Genomic DNA, 15,941 nt, shown 5'->3' with positions numbered 1-15,941 from the left:
CTTGTCCTGTCTCCACATACCCCTGAAAAGAGTCCGGCCTCGCCATTCTGCCCCCCACACCTTAGATATTTATAGACCTGGATCAGGTCCCCTCCCAGTCTTCTTTTCTCAAGGCTGAACAGACACAGTTCACTCAGCCTTTCCTCATAGGAGAGATGCTCCAGGCCCTTCACCATCTTTGTGGCCCTCCGCTGGACTCTTTCCAAGAGATCCCTGTCTTTTTTGTACTGGGGAGATCAGAACTGGACGCAGTACTCCAGATGAGGCCTTACCAGGGCAGAGTAGAGGGGGAGGATCACCTCCCTCGACCTGCTGGCCACGCTCTTTTTAATGCACCCCAGGATGCCATTGGCCCTCTTGGCCACAAGGGCACACTGCTGGCTCATGGCCAACCTGTCGTCCACCAGGACACCCAGGTCCCTCTCCACAGAGCTCCTCTCCAGCAGCTCATCCCCCAACCTGTACCGGTGCATGCAATTATTCCTCCCCAGATGCAAGACTCTACACTTGCTTCTGTTAAACCTCATCTGGTTTTTTACTGCCCAGCTCTCCAGCCTGTCCAGGTCTCGCTGAATGGCAGCATGGCCTTCAGGCGTGTCAGCCAATCCTCCCAAGTTTGTAGCATCAGCAAACTTGCTGAGGGTGGCCACTATCCCCTCATCAAGGTCACTGATGAAGATGTTGAACAACACCGGACCCAGCACAGACCCCTGAGGAACACCGCTGGTTACAGGCCTCCAACCAGACTCTGCACCGCCAATGATGACCCTCTGCACTCTGCCAGTCAGCCAGTTTTCAACCCACCTCACTGTCCACTCATCTATCCCACGCTTCCTCAGCTTTGTTATAAGGATGTCGTGGGGGACAGTATCAAAAGCCTTGCTGAAATCAAGGTAGAAGTTTTTGGAGAACCACTCTTTACTGTAACTGTTTTTTTTTATTTTTTGAATGTGAGGCATTTTATCAGAAAGAATTCAAGTATTTCAGAAATAAAATAACACATTGCACTGTTTGACTGCCGCCCCCACAGAAGCAATAAGGAATCCCAATAAGGAATTCTTTGCAATCATTGTAGAACATGAGAGTATTTACAACCTGTTCCAGAGCTACAAGTAATGCTCAACCTGCCAAATACTTTAACACCTACTCAATAGTATGTTTAGAAACAGCTATCTCAGGTGCTTGTGTAACCTGAAAATATGCTGAAGGATGTGGGCAAGCCTAAGATAAGCAGAGAAGAGAAAATAATGACTTACTGCATGTAAACACAGAAACATAAAGACTTTTTTTTTTTTTTTTTTTTTTTTCCCAGCAATAATTTCAAGATCTCAAAGTCAGCCTGAGTGCTTCTGGGCTTCAAGACAACACATATTTTTAAGCTTTGTACCATACCACTCTCAGTCAACTGAGAAGAAATATTTAATGCATAGAGGAATGGGCTTATTTTCCTTTATTTTTGGATTTTACCACACACCCACAGGAAAGCACTTCACTTAATCACAAATAAAGAGTTGCAGGAGCTCACAGAATTAAGTGACACTTGCTAACCTTTAGCTTTCTGGCTGAAAAATGATCTTCACTGATGACCCGAGTGAATAGCGCTATTTGGAATAATTCCCTTGCATCAAGCAACCTATTATTTTACTATTATTAAGGTTTGGTAACACTGCAGGGAGAAACCATCTGTTAAAAAAGAAACAAGGTATTTGGGGACTGTTGTTTTCTGCAATCAGTTTAAGGTACTTTTCATTCATTTTGTACAATTTCCTTTCCCTAGTGTCAGGAAGATCAGAATAAGAAAAAGCCAACATCCCTGTGATGTTTATGACTCATCGACAAATAAAAGATATATTTACAGCTGCATTCACCATTTTACTAGGTCTATTAAACAAATGTGTTGTAAGAAGAAGCCTATGAAAAAAACTTAGCAACAGTAAAAGGCCCATTGTTTGACTCCTACTGAAGCATCAATTGATTCACAGTATGAAGTCAGGAATCCTTTAGATAAAAATAAACACAGAAGAAGTAGAGAATAAATACATTAAGAGGAGTGACATCTTCTTCACTGAAAGGCCTGTCTTCCAACCACAGGTTACTTGGTTAAAATAATTATTTTGCAATTACTTCACCAAAAATTCCATCATGATGATAAAGTCAGGAATCTTTAAAAATTTTAAGTAAATATGTTTGGGGGAATTTAAAATAAAAGAAACAAAAAAGATAGAATTCACACAATTCACTGAAAGAATGAGTTTTCTAAAACCTGGAATTCTTCAGTACCGATGAAGTAGAAGTGTTAGCAAAATGATTTCAGAAGGATCAAAACCAATTTTTCCTCAGTTGCTGCTGCCAAATTACAGTCTAAAGAGGGCTATATGTGGCCTGTCATCAAAGTTTTATAAATAATGAATGCCTTCTGCCTAGGCTAAAGGAATATGTGAAGAAATTAGTGATTTTTTTTTTTTTTTCCTCCTGTTAGGCTAACAGGCTTTGTTTGACTGGATTTCTTTCCTTTTTCTTTTTTTTCTTTCTTTTTTTTTTTTTTTTTAAATTTCTTTTTTCCTTCCTCCATGAATGATTTTTTTTTTTTTTTTTCTTTTTGACCTTTTATTTCTTCTTTACTTGGATATTTAATGTTCATAGTGATACTTTGAACTATATTGTAATAGACCACAGAAAGCATGAAAATCTAATTTTTGTCATACAACCTTCTCTGACTGACTGGAAATATATCCTTTGTACTTACAGGCAAATTTGATTAAGAATGGTAATGTCGCTTTAGAAAGTAAATGTTGCATGTCTATGAGAAATTAATCTTTACCATTAGACTATTCTGTCATTTCCTTTGTGTTAACTTTTTCATTTGCAGAAATATTGTAAGATACAATTTTGATTAATTTCCTTGATACTGAAGACGTAAGTATTAGAAGTCAACCAATGGCATCCACATGACTTACAGAATGTGCTATTGCACCATTTTTCCATGGAAGGCAATAGGGCAGAATAGCCTGGTATATTTTTACTAATCTGTGAAGTTCATAAAATAAATTAGTGACACTTCCACCAAGCAAATGAGATTTCAGTTTGAAACACTGTATTGCTTTCAAGAATAAGTCTTAAGGCATTTGATGTAACTGAAGACTCTTTCTGACTTTACTAAGAGTTGAGCACTCTAATTGACAGAGTAGGTAATAAAGCATGGCAAGTACAATATTGAGACAGAGTAGCACGACGTGACAAAAGCAACTACCAATTATCTGCTTTTTCCTGAAACTAATAATAAGTAAATTGAAAATGAGATTCAACTTTTATTCCATCAAAAATTTTTTTAGCTACATGAGTGATCCAAGTTTTGCAGCTATTGGCTACACACAGTCTGCACGTCATGCCAGGGCCAGGATGTTTGGCAAGCATTTCTTTGCTGACATCTTTGTGGTTACAGACCTCCTGCTCATACTTGCTCAGAAATTGTAAATTGAATCTTTTACAGGCTGTTATATTCCAGAGCACCTGTAAATTATAGGTAATGTAAGAATGAGAGCAGACTTAGAAAGAAAGACACATTGCTAAGATGGTATATTCACCTACAGCACTGTGGCCAAAGAGTGTATTCAGAGATGCCTGATAGTAATGTGCTGAAGTTTACAAATGCAAAGCCTAGCATCAAGAAACATCAGGACAAAACCTGAAAACAAAACAAAACAAAACAAAACAAAATAAAACAAACAAAAAAAAAAACAGAAAAATCCTTTTTTTTTTTTTCATGTTTGTAATGTTGTTTCTTGCCTAGCTGATTTTTGTAAACATCATGAGGTATGAAAAAAGTTGAACAAAAATGTTACAGTTCTGCTTTACACTGTTCTGAAACAAAAAATATTTTATAGAGCTATAAAACCACCTGATAATGGGAGGTACCATGGGCAAAAGCATATCTACTAGTAGCTTCATCAGAACTAACAAAAGATGCTTAAAGGAGAAACACAGTTACAATAGTCTTTAGCTGAATCAGTTAACAAGGTGAAACATCTTTTCCAAAATCAGAATTGTAGACTTCAGGAAGATCAGAAGAAACAAGATGATGGAAGAAAGGAGTAGGTTCAGTGTAAGATGACAAAAAAGAATAGGCTGGTAACATTCATTTTTGAAACCATTTCCTGAGAGAATCAATGTTTTTATTTGCTTTTAAGTATGTAGTAAATTCAGTCAGTTTGTCAAACAGAATCTTGATGTTGACAGTTTGTAATTTTCACAAACTTAAAGATGGAATTTATTTAAAAACTACTCAAATACTGTTTCTTCAAAGCTATTTAACATTCTTTCTTCACAAGAGTTTGGAATTAATGCTAAACTACATCACAGATTTTTTTATAATGCACTATTTTCTTTTTTTTTTTCTTTTAACATTTTCTTTCATGTACAGTCATGAATGCTTAAATGATTATGTAAGTGCAAACGTTAACTAACCAACACAAAACATTTAAAATAGTATACTTACATTAGGAGTGTAAAACAAAGATTATTATCTTTATCCCTACAGGGTTTGAATTTCTTTAAGAAATAAAGTTTATTTCTAATTAATGTTGACTACATCTAATTAATGTTCCCTACATGTTGACTTCATTATATTTGCCTAATTGTATGAAGAAGACCAAGACAGCAGTTCTAATAATATTTAGTATACCTATTGCAGAGTTTTGGAATATTTTTTGACCCAGAATTTCTCAAAAGGTCTCAAACAGATGCTCACCCTTGCACAGCATAACGTAAATCATACAAACAACATTAAGCTTGTGTTCATGTAAATAAAATAAAACATTTCTAGTGAAATAATAAGTATAATCTCTGATGAAGAGTTTGAAATGGCAGATGGTGTTATCACTCTGAAAGCAAGGAGGTAGCTGTGTGGAAGCAGTAGCATGCAGAATATTCTGGTCTTGTAGCTTCAGATGGCACTTAGTTCTTTAAAGCAAAAACAGGAAAGTGATTGATGTTACACAGCAAACAATCTGCTTCTTACATCCCCAGTGGCAGTGCTTATCACTTCGGAGTTCTGCTAAAGTAAAACTTACAGAAGCCTTTGTCAACAAACTGCAGTTATGAAAGGAACTGTCATGATTTCTCTGCCAAAAAATTCCAGCCTTTGTGAACAAATCAATCTAGGATTACTTGGAAACACTCCTGAACTTGCTGCCAGTCACCTCTTGGGATATGGATAAATAATAAATCTGAGGCAAGGTTTGTTGTTAGGCCAAAGGGAGAAAGGGAATAAAAGCCCTCCTGTCTTACTCACTAGTTCGTCTGAGATATCTATATATCCTTCTTTAAAATATTTCTATTCTGACACTGAGTTCTATGTAGCCTCAAGAATTCAGTTAAAAAGAGACTGTTTCCAAATACTTGTAATATCAGTCCTTGTACTCAAAGAGATTTGTATACCTTCAGATAAAATGCAAGTCTTTAGTTCCTGAGCCCTCGGAGTTATACTGTTACTTATTTCACCATAAGGAAAATCCGAACATCTATCTGTTATTTACATACACATATTTTATAGATACTTATATTTATGTATACACAAGTATACATATTCATACATATATTTATATACATATAGATATTTATACATTGACATAGGTATTCATAAATATATACACACACATAACATATTTTTTTAATACAGACTTCCCTGGACTATAGGTAAGCACCGATAAGCCAGGTCCTTATTTTGATAGATTCACATTGATTTATATATAGTATGAATGAATATCTTACTCACGTTTTAACATTTCTTGGTAGAAAAGCTAGTCTTTCATAATCATTTCAAGCCAAAATTCTACTGCCATGAAGACTATTAAAATAGAAAAAGTCTACATATAAAACTGAATCAGCCATGATTCAGTTATCAGTTATGTGGCTGGTTTTAATTAACAATGTTTTTTGTGGACAGGTGATGACTAACTGAAAATACTATATGTACATTTAATGTGTTTACCTACGTCAGTATCCACAAATACTTGTCTAAAATTTTTCTAAATTTTTATTATTCACATTTTTCATTAGTCCCTGGATAAATTTTGCTGCCACCTACTGACACAGTAAAAAATCCTGAAGATGTATAGTTACAGTTATAAGACCAGAGATGAAGAGCAAGACATTGCTACAATAATTTCCAAACTAGTCTCTGAAATCAAATTTCTTTTTGCAAGTAAATCTCTGACTAGATAAACTAAATTACAACCAATAAAATTTGCAGACATATCTTAATCTAGTTTAAGTATAATGGAGTAAAAATGACTATTATCAAAAAGTTAAAGTAGGCACATTGAAAATCCAGCTCCTGCAAATAGCAATGAAATATTTTTCCTTTGCAGCAGAGCTCAGCAGTCCTTGAAGACCATTAGCCAGGCCTAACAAACCATAATTCTTATAGATGGTTTCATGTAACACATCCTATATATTAAAATCTGTATATGAACACAGAAAGTATCACTTCTGCAAAATTTTATCTGTCTCTTCAGTCTTCTAGCTTTTTGAAATGTTTTATCTTGAGAACAAAATTTAAAAGCCCAGATTCTTGTTTTCTTAGTTCAGTCTGATCCTTCTGCCTGTTGCAACTTCACTACTTCAAGTAGCAAGCACTGCTCACAGCAAGCAAGGTGGAGATGTTAGGACTGGAAAAGCTACTTAATCACACCCTTTCCAGGAAAAAACAGTGTCCAGCACATAGATACACAAACTGAACTTGGACAATGCCAAAATTCCTCAAGTCACTTAAGAGCAGTATAAACAGGTAAAACAGGTAAAATTTCTCAATATCTGCAGATGTCTGCACAGAGCCCACTGTACCATATTCTATTCCTGGTACAAAATTGTGGAGACACCACTTTCATACTGTTACCTTTGCTCTTTAACCTATCCACAAACCAGAAAAGAACACTTAGGAGCACACTGCATACCATGTGTTGGGCATGAATTATACAATTATGTCCTTCATGGGCTCTTCAGGCCTGCATGCTTTTAATGTAGTTCTACTAGGCTTATATAAATGTATCCCTCCTGCTCTCTGGAAAGAAACCAAATCCATTTCAACCTGTAATGTAAATAGTTTCTTCTTAACATATAGCGTGTGCTGATTTCACCTTAATTATATATTTCCCATTGCGAGAACTCAAACTGTGGGACACTGGGAAAGAATGCAACCCGCAGCCTATAAAGCACGGGGTCTGAATCTTGGCCTCCATTATCACCTCATTAAGCAGTGCCTGTACTGTACTTAAAATCAGCTAATGATTTTTAAATGTATTTATCAACCTACAACTTAATAACGTAGAAACAATATTTCTCTCTAATACTGAGTGAGCAATAATACATTTTAATCTCTACAAATCAACATGAAACGTTAGAGGTACGTCATTATCTCAAGCAAGACATCTGCTGATCATTGTCAAATGCAACCTCCAACATGACCATACCACTAATACCACAAATGGTGTTAATTGCAATATAAATTTTCTCATGAGCAAAAGCTGATGGACTGAGGAAAACAGCTTCAATTCCTGGGCTTGTATACAGTTCAAGTTACTAAGAACTAAGTTAAAACCATAAAATTAATTCAACCCCAAATAAAGGAATGGCAAAATTCTCATGTTTGAGTTTAATGTGAGTGAAGACAATCCTCTGTGTTACCAAAAAAACACCATTACAGCTTACATTAAACTGACAGGTTTAACAGTAGTTCAGGAATGCAGGATTTCGATTAAGTCCCACTAAAGCTGAGTAAATGGCCATAGCATCAAACAGAGGTTTCACAGTATATCCTTTAATTGGCAAGGGGATTGTGGTATTCCTATCCATCAGGCGACCCTTCTGAGCAAGGGTTAGGACCTGAGCTTGTTGCAGTGAGTTGGGAAGCATGTGTGCTCTGCAGGTGAAGCCTGGTTTGCTGAGGGCAAAAAGCTCTCATTCATTGTCAGTTCACTTTACTTTCACTGAACATCACTTCTGAAGCAGAAAAAGGAAAGGAAAGTTTGTAAAAATCAGTGTGTCTGATTTGTGGATGCCTTCTCCTAGCTCTATAAGGTAATAAGCTTTTAAAGTAAATTAGTTATAAATACTCCTCCCGCCGAAAAAAAAAAAAAAAAAAATCTCATGTCCTTAAAGGTCATCATACTCATCACAGAAGCTTTTACTTATCTGTCAGTACTAGCCTAGCCTGCAGTGGCCTGAATGCTAATTAACCTCCAACGTTACCAGTTGCAAAGGGAGGCACTGAGTAGGCATGTCTGCTTTCATGTTTCAGGATCTTTGTGATTAAATTTACTGCTGAATTTACAGCTATTCCATGCTGAAAATATACGCATATGGATTTCATTGCCTGTACCAAAGTGGTGCAGCCACCACTTTGTAACTGCCCATGCCCCTCTGGTACCCAGAACAGCATCCCCCTGGAGTATGTGCAATTCAAATGAGGGGATCTTCCTGCTGTTCCTGTTTGATTAGTGAATACAGCAACATTTACTCATGGACTTCATACTTGGATGCTACATTCTTTTGGATGGAAGAGTTGCGAGTGCAGTTCCCAGGGTGTAAGCAGGGATGCCACATATAACCTTTGACTTTGGGTATGTAGTCAGGCATTCATTGACTGCAACACAGCTTGTAAAATCAGTCACATTCCATAAGTGTGAAAAATGTTGCAGGTTGCTCTATGAGGTGAAATACAGGATGGAGATATGTGTGCTCATGGTAGAGAATTTGCTTGTAAAAGATCTTTCTATGTCATTGGATCTGGGAAAACTGACATTAGGCTGGGGAGGTTTGGCCCTCAGAGAGAAACGGATGTTTTAAAATTTCCTTGAGAATATCAGAGTTATGATGTGCTATGTCCAAGTTACTGGCTCCCTGCTGTAAGTGAAAGTAGTATGCAGTGAAATGTACAGTGATTCCAACCAGCGGAAAAACAATTATTCCTACAAGTGAGCACAGAAGCAGTTAATAGTTGCAGAACCATAGTGGGGAGCTTGCCAGAATTGGCAGCTAAACCCTGAACCAACATAACAGTAGGTCTATTTGTCTCATTTACTCTGCTTTTCTCTTCTCCCTAACTCCATTTCAAGGAAATAAAGATTGCTTTATTTTATATATATTTATATATATATATATAATCAATATATATATATATATTTATATATATATAATAACAATAGCCTTAGTGACTACGCCTAGAAATAAATTAACAGTAAAATACATTTTCAACAAAGGAGATGTGAAGGAATTATATAATCAGCATTTATCACTCATTTCTACTGATTTACATATTGAAAGGGATTTATTGCATTAGTAGCAATCAATTGTTTACTTACAAGAGAGCTTTTCATGACAAGTCTCCCTCTTTAAATCATGTTTCATTGCCCTAATAAAAACAAAACTCATTTCATAGAGCTTCCTAGCAAGGCATACAGACCAATTATCCTATTCAGATTCTTTCTTTATAACTGTTAATTTAGCTTGCTATATAAAACACAATTAAACCTTGTTTAGACTAAAGCCATGTGGAGTTCTAGCTGATGCTAGATTTTAAATCCTAGCCATACTTAAAATACATATTTTAATATAATTCACACTGATGCTGCATAGTTATCACTTCCATAGCCACAGAAATGTACTTCAGCAAATTAGCATGTTCTCACTCCCAACTATGTCAGCAAAAAGGTATTTTCTTTTCATCTTTGCACAAAAGGTAATATCTAAACATAGCTGATTGGCTTAACATCAATTTACCTTGCACCCATGCATATTTTTTCCACCTTCACTGCTACTAACTGCCTGACATATATGTATGACATCTAGAAATGTATATGCTACTGCAGAGGACTGAAACGTCATGGCTGTGTACAGGTACCCATAGATATACATACGATAAGAACCGAATCATAAGGAAGAGTTTAAATCACATGCAATCTAGAACAAGGGGGCACTTGGAAGGAGCTAAGGGAGAAGGGGTTTCAGGGAGACTAAAACTGAAGAAAAAAGTTGTAAGTAATATACACAAATATGAGAGAAAGTAATATTTTTCTTTGAGTAGCAGCTAAACTGGAAGCAGACTTACATTGGCAGTTAGTCATTTTAATTACAGTGTGATGACACTTGCTAGTTTAGAAAATGAATCATATGGTTACACAGGAATGCAGTCTTTTTGCCTTAGCTATATTTGTAGATAAATAGAATTCTAAAAGTGAAACAGACATTCAATTGCTTAAGGGTTACTTTATGCATAAGAGTATATTTATTCAGTAGTAATTTCAGGCTATCTTCTCATGACTTTCCTTATTATTAAAGATCAGACATCCTTCTTACAGCACAGAGGACATCAACAGAATGACAAGAAAACCTAACGCTCTTTCAGGTATAAGAATATTGAAACAGCCTAAAATCAATCACTACAAGTTCCTGAAATCATTCCAATTTCAGTAAAGTCAATTACAGATGCAATTTAGTACAAGGACATAATTTACAGCATTTCTGAAGAGGAATATTTTACTCTGTCAAAGGACCGCAGTTTAACCCCACTGCAATACTTTCAGTGAAGTCAATGAACTTGCATTAGCATAAAGGCTTTAAAAACCTGACACACTGACCTACCTTTATGTGACAGACGTAACCTTGGCTGTCTCGTATCTGTTGCGTGACATCCAGCCGGTAACTCTAGTAACAAGCCACATAGTGCCAGAATTAAAAGGTCCTGGGCAGATGCCATCATGCCCAACATCGAAATCTTGCTCTCTTCACTTAACTGCAGCTCTTTGTTTGTTTTTTTTAAGGCTCCAAGTTCCACTTCTACTTTTCCAGTACAGTCAGATATCTCTCTTTGGTCAGTTTGTGGGGTATCTCTATGTGAAAAATCAATGTTCGTCAGAAGAGCACACAGCCTCAGCTTGCCATTTGTCAAGCTGTGCAAATGTCATGTAAAAACATTCCCTCCCCAGTACAATTGTTTATAAAGTGCGAGGACATTCCAAGGCGTTACTCTGCAGTGTTGTGTCTTGAGCTCTCTAGTAACTCTGCCCGTGGATTCAGGAAGAAGCTGTATTTGCAGTCCCTCCTGCAAGGCAATTCATTAAAAGAAGGAGGGAAAAAAAAAGAAAAATAAAAAAAATAAAAAGAAAGCACCCTCCTCCTTGGTGCTCTTCGGAACTCAGCCCCTTGCTCTGACTTGCTAAACAGCCAGTTTTAATTCACCTTTCACCTTTGCTAATTAAAAACAAGAAGTGCCATTCCCTCCTGGAGTTGCAGGATCCACCCAGCGGGGAAGCCGGGCTGTCAGGCTGCCGTATTTACTGAGAAAGTTCAGCGAGGGTTGAGGCGATGTACAGTACGAGCTGCTTCTAGGAAGCGATTTAATCCACGTGCCGTGCGCTGATTCCTCAATTGCTTCGTGGTTTCATGTTGTAAAGCATCAGGAGAACGGTCAGAATTCTTCCTGCCCCTCCCTTCTGAAAAGTCATTTCAAGTTTTTTTTCCAGCTCAGTGTTAGAGGAGGATTAACCCTTGAATTAACAGTTTAAGTGCATTATCACTTAGAGTCATTAAACAGCATGCTACTAAGTGGATCAGCAGTCTTTTTTTTATTTTAAAAAGGGTTTGGTTTTATGTTGTTGTTTTTGGTTGTGGTTTTCTTTTGTTTGTTTTTTTGTTTTGTTTTGTTTTTTGTTGTTTTTTTTTTGTTTGTTTTTGTTATTTTTGTTTGTTTTTTCCTTCTACAGATGTGCTTCTACACACATCTTAATGAGAGCATGATAAACAGCATCAGATTTAGTAGGGTCAAGCAGCTACTTCTTACATTGCAACTAACAAATACCAGATAATTCCATCTCTTTTTTAAAAATCATTTCTAATTAAGCATCATTAAAATTCACATCATTAAAATTATACCTGTGGCAAAAATTAAGTTTTTATTTTAAAAGTCTATAGGTCCAGGCCTGAAATACATAAATTAAAATGCTCTGTAGCTCAGATCTCATGCATAGAATCTTTTAGCATTTTTTGAGGCACACTTCAGTTATTAACAATTGTAGGGTTTTTTTAATTTTTTTTTTTGTTTGTTTGTTTTGTTTTTGTTAATGAAGGTGTTAATATTTCTCAGGTCTTTGCAAAAATGAAACACGAAAACTAATATACTAATCTAGAGATAATGTACTCAAACACATTTGGTAGCCTACAAAAGAGAATGATATCTGGACAGAAAGATTTAATAAGAAATTTCTGTGTGCCAACAAACTGAAATGAACCTAGCACAATACCATTGTGAAATGCTAAGAATTGTAATGACAGGATAAATAGATGGGAGAAGAAAGATCTGCAGATCTGTTCAAGGAGATTGAAAAATATGATCTACTACGATGGGGAAAAAAAAAAAAGGAAGCAACTTTGGAGGAAAAGACAAAAGTAAATCAGTGAGGGTACCCAAGGACTCCTGGAAGCTGTATAATCAGAAGTGGGGAGGTCATGTCTACCTGTTAGTTCTCCAACAGCAGGTCACGTACACATACCTGGGCTAGCCTTAAATCAGTTGGAAACTGTGCCATCAGCAGCTAAACCACAGGAGCAAGAGCTGAGCAAGAGCTAAATCACATAGCTCTTTGTTCCATTTCATGCACACACATTGCAGGTTACACTGAATTGTATACTGATGTAGGGCTGTGGGGCCAGGTATCTGGCAGTCACTCAGTATGTGTGCTAGAGACATTGTCTGTGAAAACAATACTGTCTCTGCCTCCAAGAACTGATCTCACCACAGACAAGTTTATCATCTACCTGATGGAGATTTTATTGGCACCTTTCTGTCGTACTAAGGCGTATCAGTGTGCTGCATTTGATCACTTGAAGCTGTTGTAAAGAGCACGATCTGTTGAGGCCTCTCTGAAAATTTGCATTTGTCTTTGGATGTAATTCTGTGAGCTCTCTTAAATGTAAATCTTAAAAATTTAAACAATTCAGTTTCTGAAGTAACCCAAATGTCCTTTTTGCTTTTAAGAATCTTGATATAGAAAATTCAATAGTCTTTTTAATTTAATCTATACATTTTCAAAAAGGCTACAGAAATCCAAATGCAAGCTCAAGTATGAATACTGAAACCAAATTTAGTGAGTAAACCAAACATTGATGCAAACCCTCAAATTCTGCCCCTCTCTGGAGCTGTTATTCAAAGTACAGTAGGAGGTTGTGGATATTCTCAGGATCCAGCTAATGCTATAGATGCTGAACCTAATTAGTTAAGACTTCAGGTATCCTGAGGTGGTACTACCACAATAGTGCAACAATCTTAAGACAGTTTCTCCAGCTTTAAATTCCTTAAATTCTAGTTTCATTTTTTTCTGGAAGGTGAGAAAGAAGGGAGCAGCTGGAAAGCATGGGCCTTATTTTGTTCTTAGGTAAGAGAAAAGGTGCAGCACGTCTACTCAGACAAGCTCAGTGTAAAAATAAGGGCAATTCCCTTCTGATGAGAACTTACCTGTACACTCTGTTGCACTTCAAAAACCCATGCATCCCCAGCCATTACGTAGGTCTTGGCTCCCTACAAACACGTGACTCAGAGCAGGGGCTTCAGTAGCTTCAGAAATACCCAGGCAAGCTGATTTTCATATTTGTGCCAAAGGACAAAGTATTTCTGTCTGAAATCTAATTCTTGAGCTAAGTGGGCTGTGTGGATGCCTCAGGCTACTTTCCGTGCCTGTCGAGGGAAGGCTGTGGAGCAGGGCTACAGGAGCTGGAGCTGCTGTTGGAAGGGGAGGCTTCAGCTGACAGCAAGAGATGCTGGCATGCACATGCAGGGAAAGGCTGCTGAACACAAAGAAAGATGACTGCACTGGAAAGAGGCCCAACAAGATGGAAGGGAACGGGAAAATGCACATATTGGTGTAAGCAGGAGACTCACTTCTTTCCTAGAAGAAAAAAAATGAATGTTCTTAACAGATATATCCTTGCTTCATTTTTTCTCAAATCGTTGTATAAGATATATAAGCCTTACACCAACTTATAACAAACAAACAAAGAAACAAACAAATAAATATTGATGAAAAGTGAGTAGTGGAAAGGTACACACAATTTCAAGGCAGAAATGTGTGGCCTCAGGCAAGGCAGACAAGCTCTTTGCCTCAGCGACTTTTCAATTAAACAGACATGTGGTCTTGCCTCTAGGGGTGTTTTGAGAGACTTGTTCCTGAAGGATTTTAAACAGTAGGTACAAGGATAGCAACTAAGATGTTCAAATATTAGGATTCTGTCTTAGATGAGTATAAACACAGATGCCAAGGGCTGCAGAGTCCACATGCAATACCTTGCTGGGTCTCTGAAGATAAACATGGTGGGCTTACTGTGTATTTTCTGTTAACAAGGCAAATAGAACAGATCTCTGTTGAACCTGAATTTTTTTCAGTAGCAAAATATCTGTTTAAGTGAATGCTGACAGGTAAGTAAAAATTCATGCCTAGAAGTCCTCAGGTGTTTGAAAATTGAGATGCAAATCTGGTATATTTGACTGCTGGGATAAAGTTTATATAATTGCTCTCAGCTAAAAAATACTAGAGGTTTTCTTAATAGAAAAGACAAAAATAAAGATGCTGTGTACACTTGCATTCTGTATGTACAGTAAAAAAAACTAGTAAAAGAACTCCAAATTAATTGTGAATTGCTTTGTAAAGTCTGTGAGTCACGGTTTGATTTGCTGCAACCACTGTTGCACAGATGCACAGCAGTTCTAATGAAGCCAGTGAGCCTGTAAGTCTAAACACTCTAACATAAAATGCTTCTGACATACTGTGTGAACTCGTTTAACTGAGAGAGTAAATGTAAATGCAGGAGCATGATATAAATAAGTAGATCTGCTATTAGCTACTAGCACCAGTAACAAATTCTAAACATTATAACTATAAAGCAAAATGAAGTGTTTAGAAATGTTAAAGCTAGGGTGGTCCAAAGATCGCCATAACCATAACTCAAAACCAGTTTGAAAGCTACAAGACTGCCTCCTTCTAAAGACTGAGCCATGGCAGAAAATCTCTTTCGGATTGTTTGCAGATCAAAAGAAGGTGAGCAATCCAAGGAAGAGCTGTGTGGCCTTCAATGAAAGTTAATGACGCCTGCATCTTCATTAATCCTGTAACCTGTGGTAAGTGTATTGCAAAGGTAATCATTTATTTAACAGACAAATCTTTTAACAAAACTTAAAGAAATCCTTCTCTTACAGTGTTTTACTTGCAAAGCTTTCATATGTCACTATTTATCCAGTGAGCATTGCAGTTAGTATTGACACTTCAGCTTTCAAATACTATTATAGAGAAAGAGTAGATGTGGGAGATGAAGGAAAAGCTTGTATATCATGTAATTATTATCTCTGTCTTATCTTTGCCTTTGAGGTGGTAATTCATGTCTGCTCCAGCCTCTGTTAGAAACTGGTAACTGGCTCTTGCTTCAGCCCTACAGAAAAAATGCTTGTCATTGCAGTGGTGCAATGGTGCAGCCTCTTAACTCCTAATCAACCAACAAAAATTCTGTGGCACATTAAGCAAGAGTTCTGACAAGACACAACAAGAACATGGAAAAATAGATACAGCAGGTGAGTAATCGCTCAATAGTAGTATCTTCTTAGATCTCTCCAAGAAAGGAGCAGAAAACCACTCAAATGACCCCACTGACCCTAGGGAGGATATGTTAACTGATAGCAAAAGAATGCTGCCAGATCCTGTTTGATACAAGGTAATAACAAGAAATTAAAACAAAACTTAGTCATCATATAGAATTTTCAGACTATAAATGATTCTGACATTTGCTTTTGTCTGCTGGAGTTGGATCCTAGCCCTGTGTGAAAGCCAATGTGTTTATATACAATGTCTTTAGGACAGGGAAATGTTATTTCTCTTGTTTCATACACAGTAAACTCTCCCTTT

General features: G+C 36.9%; 2 protein-coding genes across 4 annotated transcripts in view; both read right to left on the bottom strand.

Moving 5' to 3' along the window:
* SEMA3E (semaphorin 3E) overlaps positions 1-11,427 on the bottom strand; it is a 135,816-nt gene extending 124,389 nt beyond the window's left edge. For both annotated transcript variants that reach the window (XM_048934054.1, XM_048934055.1), the window contains exon 1: positions 10,639-11,427. In XM_048934054.1, the coding sequence (XP_048790011.1) occupies positions 10,639-10,765 (127 nt within the window). In that variant the 5' untranslated portion in view covers positions 10,766-11,427. The remainder of the gene's footprint in view (positions 1-10,638) is intronic.
* The window catches only part of LOC125688256 (uncharacterized), a 494,473-nt gene that overhangs the window by 434,856 nt on the left and 43,676 nt on the right, over positions 1-15,941 (bottom strand). The gene's annotated exons all lie outside the window — the stretch shown is intronic.

This window comes from Lagopus muta, chromosome 1 (genome assembly GCF_023343835.1).
Source record: "Lagopus muta isolate bLagMut1 chromosome 1, bLagMut1 primary, whole genome shotgun sequence".
NCBI lineage: Eukaryota > Metazoa > Chordata > Aves > Galliformes > Phasianidae > Lagopus > Lagopus muta.
Note: the sequence above shows the minus strand (reverse complement) of the source record. Positions and strands in the feature narration are given on the sequence as shown.